At 42.1% G+C, this 22,890-nt stretch overlaps 1 protein-coding gene and 1 pseudogene across 4 annotated transcripts in view; one reads left to right on the top strand and one right to left on the bottom strand.

Annotated features, from left to right (window-relative positions):
* UBAP1 (ubiquitin associated protein 1) overlaps positions 1-22,890 on the top strand; it is a 75,571-nt gene that overhangs the window by 26,896 nt on the left and 25,785 nt on the right. For 3 of the 4 annotated variants that reach the window (XM_010385768.2, XM_030919345.1, XM_010385769.2), the window contains one exon: positions 15,396-15,436. In XM_010385768.2, coding sequence (XP_010384070.1) covers positions 15,403-15,436 — 34 coding nt within the window. In that variant the 5' untranslated portion in view covers positions 15,396-15,402. Of the gene's footprint in view, positions 1-15,395; positions 15,437-18,780; positions 18,919-22,890 lie in introns of those variants that run through there. The other variant, XM_030919346.1, reaches the window with a different exon arrangement.
* On the bottom strand, positions 18,497-19,139 carry LOC104679998 (annotated as a pseudogene).

The following is a 22,890-nucleotide window of genomic DNA, read 5'->3' as shown; positions in this document are numbered from 1 at the left end:
TTGTGTCTTTCAGTACAGCTTTAGTTTTCTCTCTTTATGTCTTCAGTTTATTCCCAGTTCTTTTTTTTTTTTTTTTTTTTTTGAGACGGAGTCTCGCTCTGTCACCCAGGCTGGAGTGCAGTGGCACAATCTCGGCTCACTGCAAGCTCCGCCACCTCCCGGGTTCACGCCATTCTCCTGCCTCAGCCTCCCTAGAAGCTGGGACTACAGGCGCCTGCCACCACGCCCGGCTAATTTTTTTGTATTTTTAGTAGAGATGGGGTTTCACCATGTTCGCCAGGATGGTCTTGATCTCCTGACCTCGTGATCCGCCCACCTCGGCCTCCCAAAGTGCTGGGATTACAGGCGTGAGCCACCGCGCCCGGCCTATTCCCAGTTCTTAACTGCTGTGGTATATTGGTATGTTGTGTGTTTCTCTTATATTTCTTTTTCTTTCTTTGTTTTTTTTTTTAAAGAGATGGGATCTTGCAATGTTGCCCAGGCTGACCTCGAACTCCTGGGCTTAAGCAGTTCTCTTGTTTCAGCACATTATATTTATTATCTGGCCATGTATATATGAAGGCTGTTTCAGAGTATTAGTTTGTTTCAGAATATTAATTTTGTATCCAGAAATACTTTATAGCATTCTCTTGTCAGTTTTTGGGTTTTCCTGGGAAAGTTTCTTATCTGAGTTTTTATACTTTTTATTTCTCCCATCTAATATGAAATAACAATACTAAGCAGTTGTGATAATGGACATCTTTGTCTTGTTGCTGTCCTTCATGGGAATACTTGCGTAGTCTCTCCACTAGTCAGCATGTTCTGGTATTTGATATTTTTTTTTTTTTTTAAACTCATGTAAAGGAGACAGCCATATGATTTTTCTTCTTTGAGCATTTAATGCATGCTGAATTATATCAACAGAATTGTTAGTGTTGGTTTTGGACTGTATTTATGCAAAAAATCTCATTTGGACATGGTTTATTCCTAAAATGTACTGGTAATTTTGGTTGTCACTTTTTTTTTTTTAAATCGAGGATTTTCTTATCTGTATTTATATATGAGATTTTTCTGAATTTTTTGGCACCAATATTATACTCATTTTGTAAATACAAATTAGATGCTTTTTCTATATTTTGGATCCATTAAAATCCCTTTGGAGGCCTGGCATGGTAGCTCATGCCTGTAATGAGGCAGGCAGATCACCTGAGGTCAGGAGTTCGAGACCAGCCTAGCCACCATGGTGAAACCCTGTCTCTACTAAAAATAAAAAAATTAGCTGAGTGTGGTGGTGGGCAGCTGTTATCCCAGCTACTCGGGAGGCTGAAGCGGGAGAATTGTTTGAGCCTGGATGGTGGAGGTTATAGTGAGCCAAGATCGTGCTGGTTATTGACTCAGCTACTTACTTCTTTTTTTTTTTTTTTTTGAGGCGGAGTCTCACTCTGTCGCCCAGGCTGGAGTGCAGTGGCCGCATCTCAGCTCACTGCAAGCTCCGCCTCCTGGGTTTACGCCATTCTCCTGCCTCAGCCTCCCGAGTAGCTGGGACTACAGGTGCCCACCACCTCGCCCGGCTAGTTTTTTGTATTTTTTTTAGTAGAGACGGGGTTTCACCGTGTTAGCCAGGATGGTCTTGATCTCCTGACCTTGTGATCCGCCCGTCTTGGCCTCCCAAAGTGCTGGGATTACAGGCTTGAGCCACCGCGCCCGGCCACTTACTTCTATTTTTATTTTTTGAGGTGGAGTCTCACTTTGTTACTTAGGCTGGAGTGCGGTGGCGTGATCTCAGCTCTCCGCAGCCTCCACTTCCTGGGTTCAAGCTATTCTCCTGCCTCAGTCTCCCATGTAGCTGAGATTACAGGCATGCGCCATGACACCTGGCTAATATTTTTTGTATTTTTAGTAGAGACGGAGTTTCACCATGTTGGCCAGCCTGTTCTCAAACACCTGACCTCAGGTGATCTGCCTGCCTTGGCCTCCCAAAGTGTTGGGATTACAGGCGTGAGCCACCACGTCCGGCCTGACTCAGCTACTTCTGATTTTGGAAATTTATCATGGTTTTCTTTGTGTCCTAATATTTACACAAGTTTTGTAAGATGTTCTTTGGGTATTTAAAAAGGTGTATTCTGCTTTCAAGATGCTTTTGATCTAACAATATAAATTAAATCTAGATTAGAACTAAATTAGATTTGTTATCTATTTCTGCCTAGTTTTTGTCTTATCAGTGGTAATGCTGTGTTATTTGGGGCAATTCAAATACTGTTAGCTCTTCATGGTTTGCACTCTTTATTATTAATAAAGTAAAACACCTGTTACACCTCCATGAAGTCTGTAACCTAGACTCATTTGTATGCTTACTGGTCTAGAAACTACTGATTTATTCGGTGTTTTTTCTCTCTCTGAAGTCGTTATCTTTCATTAGTTATATTTTGTGTGTTTTTTCCAAGCTTTGTTGAATTACATATTATTGTATTTCTTTTTAGTCCTCTTTTTTTTTTTTTTTTTTGAGACGGAGTCTCGCTCTGTCGCCTGGGCTGGAGTGCAGTGGCCGGATCTCAGCTCACTGCAAGCTTCGCCTCCCGGGTTTACGCCATTCTCCTGCCTCAGCCTCCCGAGTAGCTGGGACTACAGGCGCCAGCCACCTCCCCCGGCTAGCTTTTTGTATTTTTTAGTAGAGACGGGGTTTCACTGTGTTAGCCAGGATGGTCTCGATCTCCTGACCTCGTGATCCGCCCGTCTCGGCCTCCCAAAGTGCTGGGATTACAGGCTTGAGCCACCACGCCCGGCCTTAGTCCTCTTATAGGTACTTGTTGCTTACCAAATTTTTCCCCCAATTACAAAGTATGTGTGTGTTAATTGTAGATAAATGTATTCATATGTGCTCAGTACAGGAAACCGGGAAAACAAATAGCACAAAAGGAAAAACCAAAAGACTAGATTTCTGATCTTGTTTCTATAGGCTAGTGACTCAAATTTTCTTTTTTAGTTTGCAGTAAAACAGGGGTGCTTAGGAAAAATATGAACCGGTATTTTATTCCAGCTGAATTGAAAGAAATTGATGCATAAAGAAAAGCTTACTGGAGCTATTGATATGTTCCTCAGTATGAATCAGGGTACTGTGACCTCTTTTGTTGGCCTTCCATTTTCAGCCAAGTACGCCGATGTGCAGCAGACAGTAAAAAGGGGGCTTAGTTTTGCAAATGCAGAGCTTGTAGACAGTGATAGATCCTGAAAATAGTGTCTCTGGCTAATTCTCAGACTTAATCTGACTGAAAGCAAGGCCTCACAAATTGAATTCAGTCTTCACAGTTACATTCTTTTTTTTTTTTTTTTTTTTTTTTTTGAGACGGAGTCTCGCTCTGTGTCGCCTGGGCTGGAGTGCAGTGGCCGGATCTCAGCTCACTGCAAGCTCCACCTGCTGGGTTTATGCCATTCTCCTGCCTCAGCCTCCCGAGTAGCTGGGATTACAGGCGCCCGCCATCTTGCCCGGCTAGATTTTTGTATTTTTTTAGTAGAGACGGGGTTTCACTGTGTTAGCCAGGATGGTCTCGATCTCCTGACCTCGTGATCCACCTGTCTCGGCCTCCCAAAGTGCTGGGACTACAGGCTTGAGCCACCGCGCCCGGCGCACAGTTACATTCTTAACTCACACACAAGAAAGATTCTAATACTATTCTGTTCAAATAAAAATTTACATGTTTTCCGGCCAGGTGCGGTGGCTCACGCCTGTAATCTCAGCACTTTGGGAGGCCAAGATGGGTGGATCACCTGAGGTCAGGAGTTCGAGACCAGCCTGGCCAACATGGCAAAAACCCATCTCTACTAAATACAAAAAATTAGCCCAGCATAGTGGTGTGTGCCTGTAGTGCCAACTACCCAGAAGAGGCTGAGGCAGGAGGATTGCTTGAACCTGGGAGTCAGAGGGTTGTAGTGAGCCAAGATGGTACCACCACACTCCAGCCTGAGCGACAAGGAGACTCCATCTCAAAAAAAAAAAAAATGCTTTTTTTTTTTTTTTTTACATGTTTTCTATAGGTATATTAGTTTACTGGTAGAGCGATTGGAAATGTTTTGCCTTCTTGAAAGTTATAGTTAATTCACTAACCTTTTTCTTCTTTAAACACATCGTTGCTGGTTTGAATACTTTATCAACCTTTGTGGAGCTCTTTCTACATGTCAGGCCGTATATAAAAATATCTTTAAGAAATTTTTGTAATAAGAATCATTTGAGGTTACTTTATATGTGGTATAAGGGAATGGCTTCCAGGCTTGGGTTTTATGGATCAGTAAGAAAAAAAAAAAAATGGGACAATGAACATATGATTGCTAACTTTTAGTTTTTTTTTTTTTTTTTTTTTTTTTGAGACGGAGTCTCGCTCTGTCCACCAGGCTGGAGTGCAGTGGCGCTATCTCGGCTCACTGCAAGCTCCGCCTCCCGGGTTCCCGCCATTCTCCTGCCTCAGCCTCCCGAGTAGCTGGGACTACAGGCGCCCGCCACGGCGCCCGGCTTTTTTTTTTTGTATTTTTAGTAGAGACGGGGTTTCACCGTGGTCTCGATCTCCTGACCTTGTGATCCGCCCGCCTCGGCCTCCCAAAGTGCTGGGATTACAGGCGTGAGCCACTGCGCCCGGCCACTAACTTTTAGTTTTGTCAATATAGACATTGTTATTTATCTTGAATACTCAATATTTAATTTGGAAACATTAATATTTTTCCTTCATTTTATTCTCTCATTATAGATTTATGGTCTGTGCAGAGTTGGCTGATTATTCAGTCTACTACCTTTATTTTACTGATGAGGGAGCTGAGGCTCCAAAATGCCTTTGAGACCCCAGAGAGAAGACAGAAAACTTCTTTCTCATGAATATAGTACAGCCTAATATTGACATGTTACTAGCAGTTATACACATAAATGTTGCTATGAGTTGTATGGGTGTTAATTTTTCTTCAGGCTTGAAATGTGATGATTCCCAAAGCCATCTTTTAATGTAAATTAGATAATTTCCTGGATTAATTTGTATCTTGGGAAATTACTGATTGCAGCTATTTTAGAAGTGTGACTGTGATAGCTTACTGAGATTCTGAGTTGCTATTTTGTTTTGGGAAGCGTTTTTTAGAGAGTATTATAATAATTTGACAGATACGCAAAAGGAAAGAAAGTGAAAATGAGAACATTAATACAGTTGCCCTTGGGCTTTCTCCTTCCCTTCTCAGACGGCCTGGTCCTTCCCAAGGTGTTTTTTATTATTACTTTTTAAAAATTTCCTGATCTCCTATCTCTACCTCCTTCAAGTTTTCCTTTTCCTATTTCTTTCCATTCCTTCACCCATCTCCTCTTCTTTCATCCTGGCTCCTCCTTCTCTCCCTGCATTTCTCTTGTTACCTGTTTCTCCATCTCTTTTTATTCTTATATTTATTCTTTGTTCTTTTTTGTGATGTCTTTAATCAGTAATTCAGATTTTAAGTTACCGGGTTTTCTTCCTGTAGCATTTGAACTGAAGTGATACTGAGCTGGAAAAATAGAACATCACTAATAAGTTGTTGGTTTTGGGATTTTTAAGATTTATTAGTGTAAAAGTTCTTGATTTAAGAATGTGTGTTCCAATCCATACCACCAACTAAAAAAGAAAAAGAATATGTTTTATTGTTATTTTTGATGAAACTTTCCCTTTAATAGAAGCATATATTTATTTTAGTGGAAATTTATGATTGCTTATAACATTTTTTCCCTGTCATTAATTATAGTTTTACATTAGTGGCAAATATTTCTTTCAGTCTTGTTTTGGGCATATTTTTTTACATAAGGTAATTTAATTTAATTTATTAGAACATTTTAGAATTTATAATTATTGGCCAGGAGTGGTGGCTTATGCCTGTAATCCTAGCACTTTGGGAGGCCAAGGCAGGAGGATAGCTTGAGCTCTGAAGTTCGAATCAAGCCTGGTCAGCATAGTGAGACCTCATTTCTATTAAAACACACACACACACACTTATAGTTATTTTATATTATATGCTTTTAAAAAATTAAATACTCTTTTTAGTTCCATGTTTACTCCTATGTTATATGCTTTTAATAAACACTCTTAGTGCTATCACAACATTATCTTCTGGATTTTCCATTATTTAATCATTATTCCATAATTGAGTATTTCGATAATAGGAGAGTATTGTAAAATAAATGGGTTTAGGAAAAATACAACCCTCCTAGCTTAAATCAGGAGGAATTGGATACCCTGAACAGACCAATAACAAGCAGCAAGATTGAAATGGTAATTTAAAAATTACCAACAAAAGAAGTCTAGGACCAGACGGATTCACAGCAGAATTCTACCAGACATTCAAAGAAGAATTGGTACCAATCCTTTTGAAACTATTCCACAAGATAAAGAAGGAACCCTTCCTAATTCATTGTATGAAGCTAACATCATCATAGCAAAACCAGGAAAGGACATAACCAAAAAAGAAAACTACAGGCCGATACCCCTGATGAACATAGATGCTAAAATCCTTAACAAAATGCTAGCTAACCGAATCCAACAACATATCAAAAAGACAATCCACCATGATCAAGTGGGTTTCATACCAGGGATGCAGGGATGGTTTAACATATACAAGTCAATAAATGTGATACACCACATAAACAGAATTAAAAACAAAAATCACATGATCATCTCAATAGATGCAGAAAAAGCATTTGACAAAATCCAGCATCTCTTTATGATTAGAACTCTCAGCAAAATCGGCGTACGAGGGACATACCTCGATGTAATGAAAGCCATCTCTGGGCCAGGTGCAGTGGCTCACTCCTGTAATCCCAGCACTTTGGGAGGCTGAGGCGAGTGGATTACCTGAGGTCACGAGTTTGAGACCAGCCTGGCCAACATGGTGAAACCCCGTCTCTACTAAAAATACAAAAATTAGCTCGGCATGGTGGCAGGCGCCTATAATCCCAGCTACTCAGGGAGGCTGAGACAGGAGAATTGCTTGAACACGGGAGGTGGAAGTTGCAGTGAGCCGAGATTGCGCCATTGCACTCCAGCCTGGGCGACAGAGCGAGACTCTGTCTCAAAAACAAAAACAAAAAAACTCAACCATCTATGACACACCTACAACCAACATAATACTGAATGGGGAAAAGTTGAAAGCATGCCCTCTGAGAACTAGAACAAGACAAGGATGCCCCACTCTCACCACTCCTCTTCAACATAGTACTGGAAGTCCTAACCAGAGCAATCAGACAAGGGAAAGAAATAAAGGGCATCCAGATTGGTAAAGAGGAAGTGAAACTGTCACTGTTTGCTGACATTATGATCGTTTACCTTGAAAACCCTAAAGACTCCTCCAGAAAGCTCCTAGAACTGATAAAAGAATTCAGCAGTTTCTGGATACAAGATTACACAAATCAGTAGCTCTTCTATACACCAACAGCGACCAAGCAGAGAATCAAATAAAAAACTCAACCTCTTTTAGAATAGCTGCAAAAAAATTAAAATACTTAGGAATATACCTAACCAAGGAGTGAAATGACCTCTACAAGGAAAACTATAAAAGACTGCTGAAAGAAATCATAGACGACACAAACAAATGGCAGCATATCCCATGCTTATGGATGGGTAGAATCAATATTGTGAAAATGACCATACTGCCAAAAGCAGTCTACCAATTCAGTGTAGTCCCCATCAAAATACCACCATCATTCTTTACAGAATTAGAAAAAACAATTCTAAAATTCATACGAAACAAAAAAAGAGCCTGCATAGAAAAAACAAGACTAAGCAAAGGGAACAAATCTGGAGGCATCACACCACATGATTTCAGACTATACTATAAGACCATAGTCACCAAAACAGCTTGGTACTGGTATAAAAATAGGCACACAGACCAATGGAACAGAATTGAGAACCCAGAAATAAACCCAAATACTTACAGCCAGCTGATCTTTGACAAAGCAAACAAAAAGTGGGGCAAGGATACCCTTTACAACAACGGTGCTGGGATAATTGGCTAGCCATATGTAGGAGAATGAAACTGGATCCTCATCTCTCACCTTATACAAGATAGATACATCTCTCACCTTATAGAAGATACAAGATAGATACAGATTTCTTTTTTTTTTTTTTTGAGACGGAGTCTTGCTCTGCCGCCCAGGCTGGAGTGCAGTAGCCGGATCTCAGCTCACTGCAAGCTCCGCCTCCCGGGTTTACGCAATTCTCCTGCCTCAGCCTCCCGAGTAGCTGGGACTACAGGCGCCCGCCTCGTCGCCCGGCTATTTTTTTTTGTATTTTTTAGTAGAGACGGGGTTTAACCGTATCAGCCAGGATGGTCTCGATCTCCTGACCTCGTGATCCGCCCGTCTCGGCCTCCCAAAGTGCTGGGATTACAGGCTTGAGCCACCGTGCCCGGCCGATAGATACAGATTTCTATAAAAAATTCTAGAAGATATCATTGGAAAAACCCTTCTAGACATTGGCTTAGGCAAGGATTTCATGACCAAGAACCCAAACAAATAAAAAGAAAGATAAATAGCTGGGACCCACAAAGTGGGAGAAAATCTTCATAATCTATACATCTGACAAAGGACTAATATCCAGAATCTACAACCAACTCAAATCAGTAAGAAAAAAACAATCCCATCAAAAAGTGGGCTAAGGGCATGAATAGACAATCCTCAAAAGAGGATACACAAATGACCAACAAACATGAAAAATGCTCAACATCACTAATGATCGGGGAATGCAAATCAAAACCACAGTGCGATACCACCTTACTCCTGCAAGAATGGCCATAATAAAAAAATTAAAAAACAGTAGATGTTGGCGTGGATGCGATGATCGGGCAACAGTTTTACACTGCTGTGGGAATGTAAAGTAGTACAGCCACTCTGGAAAACAGTGTGGAGATTCCTTAAAGAACTAAAAGTAGTTGGCCGGGCGCGGTGGCTCAAGCCTGTAATCCCAGCACTTTGGGAGGCCGAGACGGGCGGATCACGAGGTCAGGAGATCGAGACCCTCCTGGCTAACACGGTGAAACCTCGTCTCTACTAAAAAATACAAAAAACTAGCCGGGCGAGGTGGCGGGCGCCTGTAGCCCCAGCTACTCGGGAGGCTGAGGCAGGAGAATTGCGTAAACCCGGGAGGCGGAGCTTGCAGTGAGCTGAGATCCGGCCACTGTACTCCAGCCTGGGCGACAGAGCGAGACTCTGTCTCAAAAAAAAAAAAAAAAAAAAAAAGAACTAAAAGTAGAACTATCATTTGATCCAGCAATCCCACTATTGAGTATCTACCCAGAGGAAAAGAAGTCATTTGAAAAAGACATTTGCACACGCATGTTTATAGCAGCACAATTCACAAGTGCAAAATCGTGGAACCAACCCAAATGCCCATCAATCAACGAGTGGATAAACTGATGTGTGTATATATGATAGTATATGTGTATATATGTGTGTGTGTCTATGTACATACACATATATATGTGTATATATCTATCTGTATCTGTATCTATATATATATATATGATGGAATACTGCTCAGCCATAAAAAGGAATGAATTAGCATTTGCAGTGACTTGGATGAGATTGGAGACTATTCTAAGTAAAGTAACTCAGGAATGGAAAACCAAACATGTGTCCTTACTGATATGTGGGAGCTAAGCTATGAGGACGCAGAGGCATAAGAATGATACAGTGAACTTTGGGGACCTGGGGGGAAGGGTGGGAGGGGGGCGAGGGATAAAAGACTACAAATATGGTGCAGCGTATACTGCTTGGGCGATGGGTGCACCAAAATCTCACAAATCACCACTAAAGAACTTATGTAACCGAATACCACCTGTACCCCAATAACTTATGGAAAAATAAATAATTAAGAAAACAATGGGTTTAAATAAGTAAAGTATAGGAAGTTCTTGTTGAAACGTGTACATATATATATGTACACACACACATACATACACGTATATACATATATATAAAAGATGTTCTGGGGGAAGAAAACTGACCCTAAGTAGATATTAAAATGCCTTTGAGCTTTGAGAGACTGAAGTTTTGCTGCATAGTAGACCTTAGAAAAATCTTCATGTGCCCAAATATAGATTTCTCATATTCTTAAGGACTGTGGAAAATACAATAATATATATAATACTGGAAAAAAATCTGTTTTATCAGCTCTATTGAGGCATGATTTTAAAATTTTTACATTATTTACTAATAAAGAGAACTGTGTTTTATTTTTCATTTACTATTCCTTGTGGTCTTCTGTCTAGTTGTTCACTGCCTCATTGCCTCTCTGATTTTCAAATTCAGAAGTTGTTGACACCCATCTTTCTGGCCCTCTCATCTGGAGCACCTCTGCTGCCAATTTTTTTCTGCCATTTTTTTCTTGCAATTTAATTTTAAAAACAATTTACTGAGGTGAAATTCACATAGCGTGAAATTAACCATTTTAAAATGATCAATTTAGTGGCATTTAGTACTCTCATAGTGTTGTGCAATCACCACATCTAGTTCTGAAACCTTTCCATCACTCCAAAGGAGACCCTTACCAATTACACAGTTTCTCTTTACCAGACCCTGGCAACTGCCAGTCTGCTTTCAGTCTCTGTGGATTTTCCCTTTCTGGACACCTCATATGAATGGCATCACACAATATTTGTGAACTTTTGTATCTTCTTTTTTTTTATTTTTAATTTTTTTTAGAACTGGGGTCTCACTCTGTTGCCCAGGCTATAGTGCAGTGGTGTGATCATAGCTCACTGCAGCCTTGATCACCTGGACCCAAGTGAACCTGATTAGCTGGGACTACAGGCATGCACCACCATGCCATACTAATTTTTTTTTTTTTAATTTAAGACTGGTTGTCTTGCCCAAGCTGGAGTGCAGTGGCTTAATCGTGGCTCACTGCAACCTTTGCCTGCTGGGCTCAAGCCATCCTCCAACCTCAGCCTCCCAAGTAGCTGGGACTACAGGTGCATACCACTGTGCTCAGCTAATTTTTGTATGTTTAGTAGAGACGGTTTTGCTATGTTACCCAGACTGGTCTCAAACTCCTGAGCTCTACTTAATTTTGAAATATAGAATATATTATTGTTAACTGTAGTCACCTTACTGTACAATAGAACACCAGAACTTAGTCTTCCTGTCTGATGGTAACTTTAATCATTCATCAACTTCTCCCCACTTCACTGCCTGCCCTCCCCTTTACTATCCTCCCCACCTCCCCAGCCTCTGGTTATCACTATTATACTTTCTACTTTTTTGGGAGGGGTGTTTGCTATTTATTTATGGCCAATATTTAACATCTGTAATTCTCTGCAGTCAGAAGTTCTTTGAGAGGATGCCATCAGCCTTAGTCAGTCAAAGAATGGAGTCATCTGATTTACCATCCTGTGAATGTCCCTAGGCAGATAGCATAGGTGGTGGTTGTTACTGTTTTGAGACAGAATCTCTTGCCCAAGCTGGAGTGCAGTGGCGTGATCTCGGCTCACTGCAGCCTCTGCCTCCTGGGCTCAAGTGATTCTCCTGCCTCAGCCTCCTGAGTAGTTGGGACTACGGGCATGTGCCACCATGCCCTGCTAATTTTTGTATTTTTGTAGTTACTGAGTTTTGCCATATTGGCCAGGCTGATCTCGAATTCCTGACCTCAGGTGATCTGCCTTCTTCAGCTTCTCAAAGTGCTGAGATTACAGCCGTGAGCCACCGGGCCTGGCTGGTGGTGGTGGTGGTTTTAATTTTTGTTTTTCAACTTCTATTTTAGATTCAGGGGGCACATGTGCAGTTTGTTGCCTGAGTATATTGTGTGATGCTTAGGTTTGGAACAAATGATCCCGTCACCCAGGTACTGAACATACTACCCAATAGTTTTTCAACCCTTGTCCCCCTCTCTCCTTCCCCGCTTTAGTAGTCGCCAGTTTCTATTGTTGCCATCTTTATTACCACATGTGTTGTTTAGCTCCCACTTACAAATGAGAACATGCAGTATTTGTTCCTGCGTTAATTCACTTAAGAAGTATAGGTTTTAAATTTGCCATCTGCCAGTGACCTTGTCATCTTCAGCCACAGTCATGTGGATTGATACGTGGTCCTTAGACTGATGATGTGGTTGCTGACAGAGAATTCCTGAGGTACCTACAGTTCTGTGAACTTGTCACTCTGCTTGTCGATGCCAGACCTGCTGCAGCCATGAGGCATACAAGCCTCTGCTTTTATGAGATAAACTTTTTAAAATTCTGTATGGGTAAGATCATACAATATTTGTCTTTCTGTGTCTGGCTTGTTTCAGTTAACACAAAGTCCTGCAGGTTCATTCACATTGTCATAAATGACAGGATTTCGTTCTTTTTCTTTTTTTTTTTTTGAGGCAGTCTTGCTGAGTTGCCTGGGCTGGAGTGCAGTAGCACCGTCTCGGCTCACTGCAACCTCCGTCTCCCAGCCTCAAGTGATTCTCATGCTGGATTTCCTTCTTTTTTTTTTTATGGTGAACAGTTGAGCCTTTTTTTTTTTTTTTTCCCCCCCGAGATGGAGTCTTGCTCTGTCACCCAGGCTGGAGTGCAGTGGTGCAATCTTGGCTCACTGCAAGCTCCGCCTCCCAGGTTCACGCCGTTCTCCTGCCTCAGCCTCCTGAGTAGCTGGGACTACAGGTGCCAGCCATCACGCCAGGCTAATTTTTTGTATTTTTAGTAGAGATGGGGTTTCACTGTGTTAGCCAGGATGGTCTTGATCTCCTGACCTCGTGATCCGCCCGCCTTGGCCTCCCAAAGAGCTGGGATTACAGACATGAGCCACCGCGCCCGGCCCAGTTGAGCCTTTTAAAAAAGCCAAGCATTTGGCTGGGCGCAGTAGCTCACGTCTGTAATCCCAGGCTTTGGGAGGCCGAGGCGGGTGGATCACGAGGTCAAGAGATCGAGATCATCCTGGCCAACCATGGTGAAACCCCGTCTCTACTAAAAATACAAAAATCAGCTGGGCAAGGTGGCGTGTGTCTGTAGTCCCAGCTACTCGGGAGACTGAGGCAGGAGAATCGCTTGAACCCGGGAGGCGGTGGTTGCAGTGAGCCGAGATTGCACCACTGCACTCCAGGCTGGTAACAGAGCGAGACTCCATCTCAAAAAAAAAAAAAAAAAAAAAAAAAAAAGCCAAGCACATCCATTTAAATTTTGGTGGAACTTCTTGGCCGGGCGCGGTGGCTCAAGCCTGTAATCCCAGCACTTGGGGAGGCCGAGACGGGCGGATCACAAGGTCAGGAGATCGAGACCATCCTGGCTAACCCGGTGAAACCCCATCTCTACTAAAAAATACAAAAAACTAGCCAGGCGAGGTGGCGGGCGCCTGTAGTCCCAGCTACTTGGGAGGCTGAGGCAGGAGAATGGCGTAAACCCGGGAGGCGGAGCTTGCAGTGAGCCGAGATCGCGCCACTGCACTCCAGCCTGGGCGACAGAGTGAGACTCCGTCTCAACCAAAAAAAAAAAAAAAAAAAAAAATTTTTTTTGGTGGAACTTCTTTATAACATTCCTGATGTCAGCGTATTATAGGTATTGTTTGGAAAATTGTTTATTAAAGACTCAAACAGCCTCTCTCAAGTTCTTTACCTCAACAATAGTTGCTTTGTCAAACAGCTGATATCACACAATTTTTATTGGGGTTATGGAAATGAAACACTAATTTTCTGCATATGTCTGTGAGCATATTCACAACTCTGCTGGAAGTTTAGATACCGCTGCTTTCCCAATTTAGGAAAACAAATTTCTGGTATGTGCCTATGGTGGAAAGGTTGAGGCTGCTAAGAATCTTGCTTCTGGGTTTTAGAAGTCTCACTGTGAGACGGGGTGCAGTGGCTCATGCCTGTAATCACAGCACTTTGGGAAGCTGGGGTGGGTAGATCACTTGAGCCCAGGAGTTCAAGACCAGCCTGTCCAACATGGCAAAACTCTGTTTCTAATAAAATTACAAAATAAGTAGCTGGGTGTGATGGCACACTTCCGTAATCCCAGCTACTTGGGGAAGCTGAGACATGAGAATTGTTTGAACTCAGGAGGCAGAGGTTGCAATAAAGATTGCAGCACTGCACTCCAGCCTGGGCAACAGGGAGATGCCTAGGAAATGTTTTCTGCACATATAAAAAGGTTAAATCATTTTCAGTATGGTTTGCAGGTTTTTTGAAATTTGATATACATACACTTCATAAATTTAATTCTCCATGAACTACAGTATCAAACAGAATACACTCTATCTGTACACCATGCTGAAAAATGGAAACTTTTTTTTTTTTTTTTGAAACAGTCTCGCTCTGTTGCCTAGGCTGGAGTGCAGTGGTACAATCACTGGTCACTGCAGCCTTGACTTCCTGGGCTCAGGTGATTCTCCTACCTCAGCCTCCCGAGTAGCAGGGACTACAGGCGTGCAACACCATACCGGCGAATTTTTTGTGTCTTTGTAGAGATGAGGTTTCACTATGTTGCCCAGGCTGGTCTTGGAACTCCTGGGCTCAAGTAATCCACCTACCTCAGCCTCCCAGAATGCGGGATTACATGTGTAAGTCACCACGCCTGGCTGAAAACAGAAACTTTTCAGGAAAAGTTTAAAAGTAACTACCAAATTAATAGATGTTACTATATAATGTTCAGAAATACAAATATTTTATGAATTATTCCCAGTCCTATTACCTAGAGGCAACCATTATAAATATTTTTTATGTACAGGTTGAGTATCCCTTATCTAAATGCGTGGCACCAGAAGTGATTCAGATTTCAGATTTTGTAACTTTTTGCATCATACTTATTGGTTCAGCGTCCCTAATCTGAAAAAAAATGCCCCTATGAACATTGAGTCTTGTCTTGTCTTGTCTTGTCTTGTCTGTCTTGTCTGTCTTGTCTGTCTTGTCTTGCCCTGCCCTTCCCAGCCCTTCCCCTTCCCCTTCCCCTTCCCCTTCCCTTCACAGGGTCTTGTGCTGTTGCACAGGCTGCAATTCAGTGGCACCTTCTTAGCTCACTGCAGCCTCAAGTCCTAAGCTTAAGTGATCATCTCACGTTAGCCTCCCAAGTAGCTAGGACTATAGGCATGCGCCACCACGCCCAGCAAATTTTTGATTTTCATTAATTATTTTTTGTGTGTGAGACAGGGTCTTGCTCTGTTGCCCAGGCTGTAGTGCAGTGGCTCACTGCAACCTCAGTCTCCCTATGAGATCTCACTATGTTGCTGATCTCAAATTTCTGGGCTCAAGTGATCCTCCCACCTCTGCCTCCCAAAGCACTGGGATTACAGGCATGAGCCATAGTGCCTGGATCTTTTTTTGGACTTTAGGAGTAAGAAGTGAGGATTCTGTCAGCCCTGAAACCTTAGGTCTTCTGGTTTCTTTTTTGTACTCTCAATTTTCTTCGTACTACCTTCAAGGTATAATGTGCCTAAGAAATATTTCCTTGTTTTTCAGGTTCTAAATGGCTTCTAAGAAGTTGGGTGCAGATTTTCATGGTAAGTGGACTGTTAGAATCATGGTTTAAGTTATGATTTGATCAGAGGATTTGGAATCACTCAGCATAGTTTTAAGTACAGTTGCCCCTTTTTGTCTCTTTTAATGAACAGCTTGACAAAAATAAAGTTGTACAACAATGTGTCATGTATATCCAAAAGGTCTTCAGAGAACTAAAAGTATTTCTTCAAATGGGTAGTTTAACTTTAGAGTGTCTCTGGTTATTGTACTTGAAACTACTAGTGATAGATTAGGAGTCTGCCTGTTCTGTTTCTTTAGCAGCATCGAAGGTATAGTTACCTTTCCCTTTCCTGTTCCTTAGTCATAGCTCTTCTCCATATGTGTGTGTGAAAAATTCTAACCCTTTGGTTAATGCTTTATAATGTTTTAGTTTAGTTCCCTGTGCCCCATCAAAGGAAGTAATTTACTACAAATCAATCACTGTATTACAGAGGTATCAATACTGATATTTATAATTTTGAATTTGAAATTAATAGTTTCTCTGTCTTTTTTTCCTATGATACAACCTTCCAAAATGGAATACAATAATAAACTATTATCTGCCTTTGGAGGGGAATGGAAGGAGGTATCTAAGAAGTTAAAATTATACCCTTTTTTCATACAGTAGAAGATAAGAATTAAAACCAGAAGTAGTCAAATAACACAATTACTTTAAAAGAGGTTTTAAAGCCAATTTGCCATGTTAAAAATTATATCAGCCAGGCACGGTGGCATGTGTCTGCAATCCCAGCTACTTGGGGGCTTAAGGTGGGAGGATTGCTTGATCCCAGAAGTTTGAAGTTGCAGTGAGCTGTGATCATGTCACTGCACTCCAGCCTGGACGACAGAGTGAGACCCGGACTCAAACAAAAAAATACATATGTATATCACATCATTATAAGAATGATTTACTAGACTGCCTGGGGATGTGTTGGTATGCTCTTCTGAGCTGCGAGTGGTTGGTTGTTAAGATCCCTCAGCTGAGTCAGAGTGGTGTAGCAGTGACTATGATTTTACTTGCTTATATATTTTATACAACAGCCTTTAAATTTTGATTTGTCAGTGTGCATATACTTACATAGATAACTTGGCTGAGTTTTAAAAAATCCTTTTGAAGTTATTCAAACTCTGGAATTAGCGTTCTTTAAAGAAGTCAGGCATCTTATATTTCAGGTAAGCTATTTCCTATTATTTATGGATTATTACAGTTCTTCTTAAAAGTATTCAAATGATAATAGAAAGGCAGATCTGGGCAGGGCACAGTGGCTCACCCCTGTAATCCCAACAGGAGATTAGGAGGTTGAGGCGAGAGGATCGCTTAAGGCCAGGAGTTCAAGACCAGCCTGGGCAACATAGTGAGACACTGTCTCTACAAAAAAATTTAAAAATTAGCTGGGTATGCTGTTATCTGCCTGTAGTCTCAGCTACTTTGGAGACTGAGAGGTGGGAGAAGTGCTGAGCCCGGAGGTCAAGGCTACAGTGAGCCATGATCACGCCACTGCACTCCAGCCTGAATCACATGAGAGCCTGTCTCAAACAAACAAACAAACAAACAAAAGATTCTTGCCACTGAGCTTAAGAAAAGAAAAAGGGGGAAAAAGGCAGATCTGAATTGCCTCTAGATCACCTTTTCAAGGGAGAAAAGAGAGGACAGAGCAAGGGCAGAGGAAAAGCTTGAGGAGAGAAAACAGCAAAAATGAAAAATTTGCCCTTATTTCAAAAGATAGACTTTCTGTTTTGAATCTTTGGAACATCTGTTTTGATCAGACTGAAAATAGTTGTACCCCATGTTTTGTGTTTCAAGTGAACATTCCAGAGAGAAGATTATAATTTTGAAGGTGTCTGTTCAGTAAAGACTGGTATTTCCCCATCTCCTTAAATCCCTAACCAGGCCGGGTGCAGTGGCTCACACCTATAATCCCAGCACTTTGGGAGGCCGAAGCGGGTGGATCACCTGAGGTCAGGAGTTCAAAACCAGCCTGACCAACATGGAGAAACCCCATCTCTACTAAAAATATAAAATTAGCCGGGGCTAGTGGCGCATGTCTGTAATCCCAGCTACTCAGAAGGTTGAGGCAGGAGAATCGCTTGAACCTGGGAGGCAGAGGTTATGGTGAACTGAGATGGTGTCATTGCACTCCAGCCTGGGCAACAAGAGCGAAACTCGGTCTAAAAAAAAAAAAAAAACAACAACAACAATTCCTAACCAAAGTGTTATTTTTTTAATTTAATTTAATTTTTTTTGAAAGAGAGTCTTGCTTTGTTGCTCAGGCTGGAGTGCAGTGGCACGATCTCAGCTCACTGCAGGCTCTGCCTCCTGGGTTCACGCCATTCTCCTGCCTCAGCCTCCCAAGTAGCTGGGACTACAGGCACCCACCACCATGCCCGGCTAATTTTTTTGTATTTTTTAGTACAGACGGGGTTTCACTGTGTTAGCCAGGATGATCTCGATCTTCTGACCTTGTGATCCACCTGCCTCAGCCTCCCAAAGTGCTGGGATTACAGGCGCGAGCCACTGCGCCCGGCCCAAAGTGTTACTGTTTAAATGAAACTTTCTACCTGAGTAAAATTTAGGAGAAAAATTTTCTTTTTTTTTTTTTTTTTTTTTTTTGAGACGGAGTCTCGCTCTGTTGCCCGGGCTGGAGTGCAGTGGCCGGTTCTCAGCTCACTGCAAGCTCCGCCTCCCGGGTTTATGCCATTCTCCTGCCTCAGCCTCCGAGTAGCTGGGACTACAGGCGCCCACCACCTCGCCCGGCTAGTTTTTTGTGTTTTTTAGTAGAGACGGGGTTTCACCGTGTTAGCCAGGATGGTCTCGATCTCCTGACCTCGTGATCCGCCCGTCTCGGCCTCCCAAAGTGCTGGGATTACAGGCTTGAGCCACCGCGCCCGGCCGAAAAATTTTCTTTCTCCCTTAGGCTGCTTCTCCCTTAACAGGGCTTTTATTGCTGAGTTCCTGGTTGAATTTCACAGGCTTTAGTTGTTTTTTGTTTGTTTGTTTGTTTTTTGGGGGGGAGCAAAACAATAAACACCTTTATTACATGGGTGAAGACAAAAATGAGGATTTATTTGCCTTTCCGGGCCTTGATTTTCCTGATAGAACTCCAGCTCCTTGCCTTCTAGCACATAGCTATCTGCCTGGCCACACTGTCCCAGCCTTGAAGCGTTGCACGCAAGAAGCTTGCCCTGCTGGAACTGCTCCTCCAAGAGACTGCTGATTTTGGCATTCTTTTTCCTTTCATCGATTTCTTCTGAAATTTTTTAGATCATTTTTTGTTTAAAATCTCTTCTTCCTCAGGAGTCAGCTTGGCTCCTTTCTTGCGGTCCAGGGGCAGTGCATAGTGGGACTCGTACAACTGTCCATACGGTGTGCTGTCGATGAGTATGGTGTGCTGTTGATGAGCATGATGCACTTCTTCACCAGGGTCTTGATATGGACCAGCTCATTATTAGACGCATTGTAGACGACATCGATGATCCTTATTTTGTGAGTACAACACTCTGAGCCCCAGGAGAAATTCCCAATGTCCAGCCTCAGGGCACAGTATTTCTAGTTACCTCCTCGAACATGGACTGTGTGGATGTGGCGGGGGCCAATCTTGGTGTTGGCAGCTGGGCACCCCACCTCATACTTCCGCTTCTTGTGATAGGGCTTTCTCTTGCCCCTGTCTTGCGGTGCTTGTGTCAGTTCTCCCGAGAGAGGTCCATTGCTCGGTGCTGGCTGGAAAGAGCTAGTTGGGTTTTTAGAGTAAAGTATCCTATTTTTAGATATCAGGTAGTTTAAGTAATAGAAATGAAAGGGGATAGATGGATAATATTTAATAGGCAATTGTGTAGGCATGTGAGTATAGAAAATAAGTTTCTGCTCTCTCAAGGCTAAAATTAGAAAGCCAGGAACTAAGGCTGCTCCTTCCACTTCTCAGGAAGCTGCTTAGCCTTTCTTCACTAAATGTTTCTATGTCTGTGATCCATTATTATTCTTCAGTTCGTAGACTTGCTTTCTTGGCCTAATAGTGTAGAGTACACAGGGCTATAAATGGCCACCCCAGTTAAGGTGCTGCTTGCTACCTGATCTTTCAGTGTCAGTGGCTAGCATCATAGAGATAGAGATTTTATATCTTTCGGTCAGGGTAAACTGATGGCATAGCCTTCTTAGCTTATGAGCCTGTGGATTGATTCCTCCAAAGTTAGGTGTCTGACTGGTCCATTGGGAGGTTAATGGATGTGGGTATAGCTTTTCTGTGGCACTTGGGGTGTAGACAAGGAGGTAATAACTGCTGTCATGACTGGATATTAAAATGTATTTTTTTTTTTTAATATTTGGGACTGAGTAGGTCTGGTGCTGTGCTGTCTTTGATTAGCACTTGATTTACCTCTGAGTTTGTTATTTTCAACTAAAGTTGAACAACTTCACTGTTACTAGTAACCATATATCCCTAAATAACAGAATAAGGGAAACAGTTATTTCTCAGACTTCTAGAAATATTATCCATTTCTTATAAAAACTGCATACCATTGGCTTAGTTTGGATAAGGACTTTCTTGGAGCCTCGTGCTTTAACATCTCAATCCTCTTTAACTGATTCTTGTTTTCATCTAGGAGAAACGTTATTTATCTGGAAAATGTGTTGAGACTCTAATTTATGAAAAAATAGACCCTGTGATAAGATTTGATAAAACTAGCCCCCCTCCTTAAATCAGTTTATTGAAGTATAATTGATATATAAAAAGCTGTACATAATTACATATTTAATGTATACATCTTGATGAGTTTGGGGATAAGTATACACTCATGAAACCATTATCATCATTAAGGCATTAACATTCATTACCTCCCAAAGTTTCCTCCACTCTATTACACAATAGTGTGTGTGTGTGTGTGTGTGTGTGTGTGTGTGTGTGTGTGTGTGTGTGTGTGTGGTGGGCTGGAGGGATTGCCTGAGACCAGGAGTTTGAGACCAGCCTGGGCAACACAGCAAGACCCCCTGTTTCTTGTTTTTTTTTTGTTTGTTTGAGATGGAGTCCCGCTCTGTCACCTATGCTGGAGTGCAGTGGTGCCATCTCTGCTCACTGCAACCTCTGCCTCCTCAAGCAATTGCTCAAGCAATTCTCCTGTCTCAGCCCCCTGGGTAGCTGGGATTACAGGTGAGCACCACCATGCCTGGCTAATTTTTGTATTTTTAGTAGAGATAGGGTTTCGCCATGTTGGCCAGGTTGCTTTTGAACTCCCGACCTCAGATGATCCACCTGCCTTTGCCTCCCAAAGTTCTGGGATTACAAGCATGAGCCACCGTGCCTGGCCTTGTTTCTACAAAAGAATTAAAAATTAGCCAGGTGTGGTGGAGCTTCTCTGTAGTCCTAGCATCTCAGGAGCCTGGGACAGGAGGATTGCTTAAGCCCAGGAGTTCAACGTTATAGTGAGCTATGATCACATATACATTAGGTTGTTTGGTATTGTTCCAGATATCTCAACACTGTTCAGTTTTTTTCCTTTTTCTCTGTTTGTATTTCAGTTTAGCTAATTTCTTTTCACCTAACTTCAAGTCCCGAGTCTGTCTTATGCTGATTATTGTCTTCGCATTAGCATAGCCTGGCTTATGAACCATCAAAATTTTTCTTTTCTGATAATGCATTTTTCACTTGTGGCATTTCCATTTGTTTCTTTATATTTCCATCTCTCTGCTGAAGTTCCCATCTGCTCACACATGTTTATTTTTTCCATTAGACCCTTTAACATATTTATTATTATTATTATTATTTTTTGAGACGGAGTCTCGCTCTGTTGCCCAGGCTGGAGTGCTGTGGCCGGATCTCAGCTCACTGCAAGCCTCGCCTCCCGGGTTCACGCCATTCTCCTGCCTCAGCCTCCCGAGTACCTGGGACTACAGGCTCCCGCCACCTCGCCCGGCTAATTTTTTTGTATTTTTTAGTAGAGACGGGGTTTCACCGTGTTAGCCAGGATGGTCTTGATCTCCTGACCTCGTGATCTGCCCGTCTCGGCCTCCCAAAGTATTATTGTTATTTTAAAGCTCCCTGTCTGATATTTACAATATCTTGGCTGTCCCTGAATTTGAGTCTGATGACTGGTTCCTCTCTTAATTCTGGATCACATTTTCTTGCTTCTTTCTGTGTCTTACAATTTTTAATTGAATGCCAGACAATGTATATTAAAAAGCTGATTTTGTAGATGATGTGGCTTGTTTTGTTGTTAGGATATGAGTAACATTTTCTTGTGATTTCACATCTTACAACAGGTATCTATGTAATTTTGTATATTTGTGATTTTGCAAGTGTTACTTGGCCTGTGGCTTTAAGATAGTTTTGTTTGTTTGTTTTATTTATTTATTTATTTTAAACCCTTTGCTGCAGTAGACACTGATGACTTTAAGATGGTGATAACTGGTCATGGAATTGCAGATTTTCACTTAATTTTAAGTTTGATCTTACTCTTTTTAAAAAAAACCTCAATTTGAATCTCCTCAGAATAAAACCTGAACTAAATATAATGTAGTTGCTCTCCTCTATTGAGAATTTCTCCCCCTACCTGGAATTGTACCTTTTTTTAGAAAAACGGGCAGGTTACAGAATCATAGGCATATCAGCAATTTAGAAAGAAACAAATGAAATCTTCCCAGAGTTCATCCTGAGTTGTTACATATTCAGCCACTAACTGTCTTCCACCAAAGTGGTGTGCAGAACCTAACTTCAAGGAACTTCCACAACCACAGCCATTAGGCATGCACTTAGTGGCTGTTTAAAAAATTGAACTTAGGAGAATGGACTCAAATATTTTAGGAAGATTTTCAGTAATGAGGACTGAAACTAAAAGGTAATTTGAGGTTGAGGCAGAAAATTTTTAACTATAATATTTTAAATTCTTGATACATTGGATAAAAATGGACAGTTCCACTTTGGGAGGCTGAGGTGGGAGGATCACCTGAGTCTGGGAATTTGAGACCAGCCTGGGCAACAAAGTGAGCCCTCAGGTCTACAAAAAAAAATTAAAAAATTAGCTGGGCGGCCGGGCGCGGTGGCTCAAGCCTGTAATCCCAGCACTCTGGGAGGCCGAGACGGGCGGATCACAAGGTCAGGAGATCGAGACCATCCTGGCTAACCCGGTGAAACCCCGTCTCTACTAAAAAAATATAAAAAAAAAAAACTAGCCGGGCGAGGTGGCGGGCGCTTGTAGTCCCAGCTACTCGGGAGGCTGAGGCAGGAGAATGGTGTAAACCTGGGAGGCGGAGCTTGCAGTGAGCTGAGATCCGGCCACTGCACTCCAGCCTGGGCGACAGAGCGAGACTCCGTCTCAAAAAAAAAAAAAAAAAAAAAAAAAATTAGCTGGGCATGGTGGTGCATGCCTGTAGTCCCAGCTACTCAGGAGGCTGAGGTGGGAGGATCACTTGAGTTCAGGAGAATTAGGCTGCAGTGAGAGGTGATGACATCACTGCACTCCAGCCTGG

Source organism: Rhinopithecus roxellana, chromosome 16 (assembly GCF_007565055.1).
Source record: "Rhinopithecus roxellana isolate Shanxi Qingling chromosome 16, ASM756505v1, whole genome shotgun sequence".
NCBI classification, from domain to species: Eukaryota; Metazoa; Chordata; class Mammalia; order Primates; family Cercopithecidae; genus Rhinopithecus; species Rhinopithecus roxellana.
This window is presented reverse-complemented; position numbering and strand designations above follow the sequence as displayed.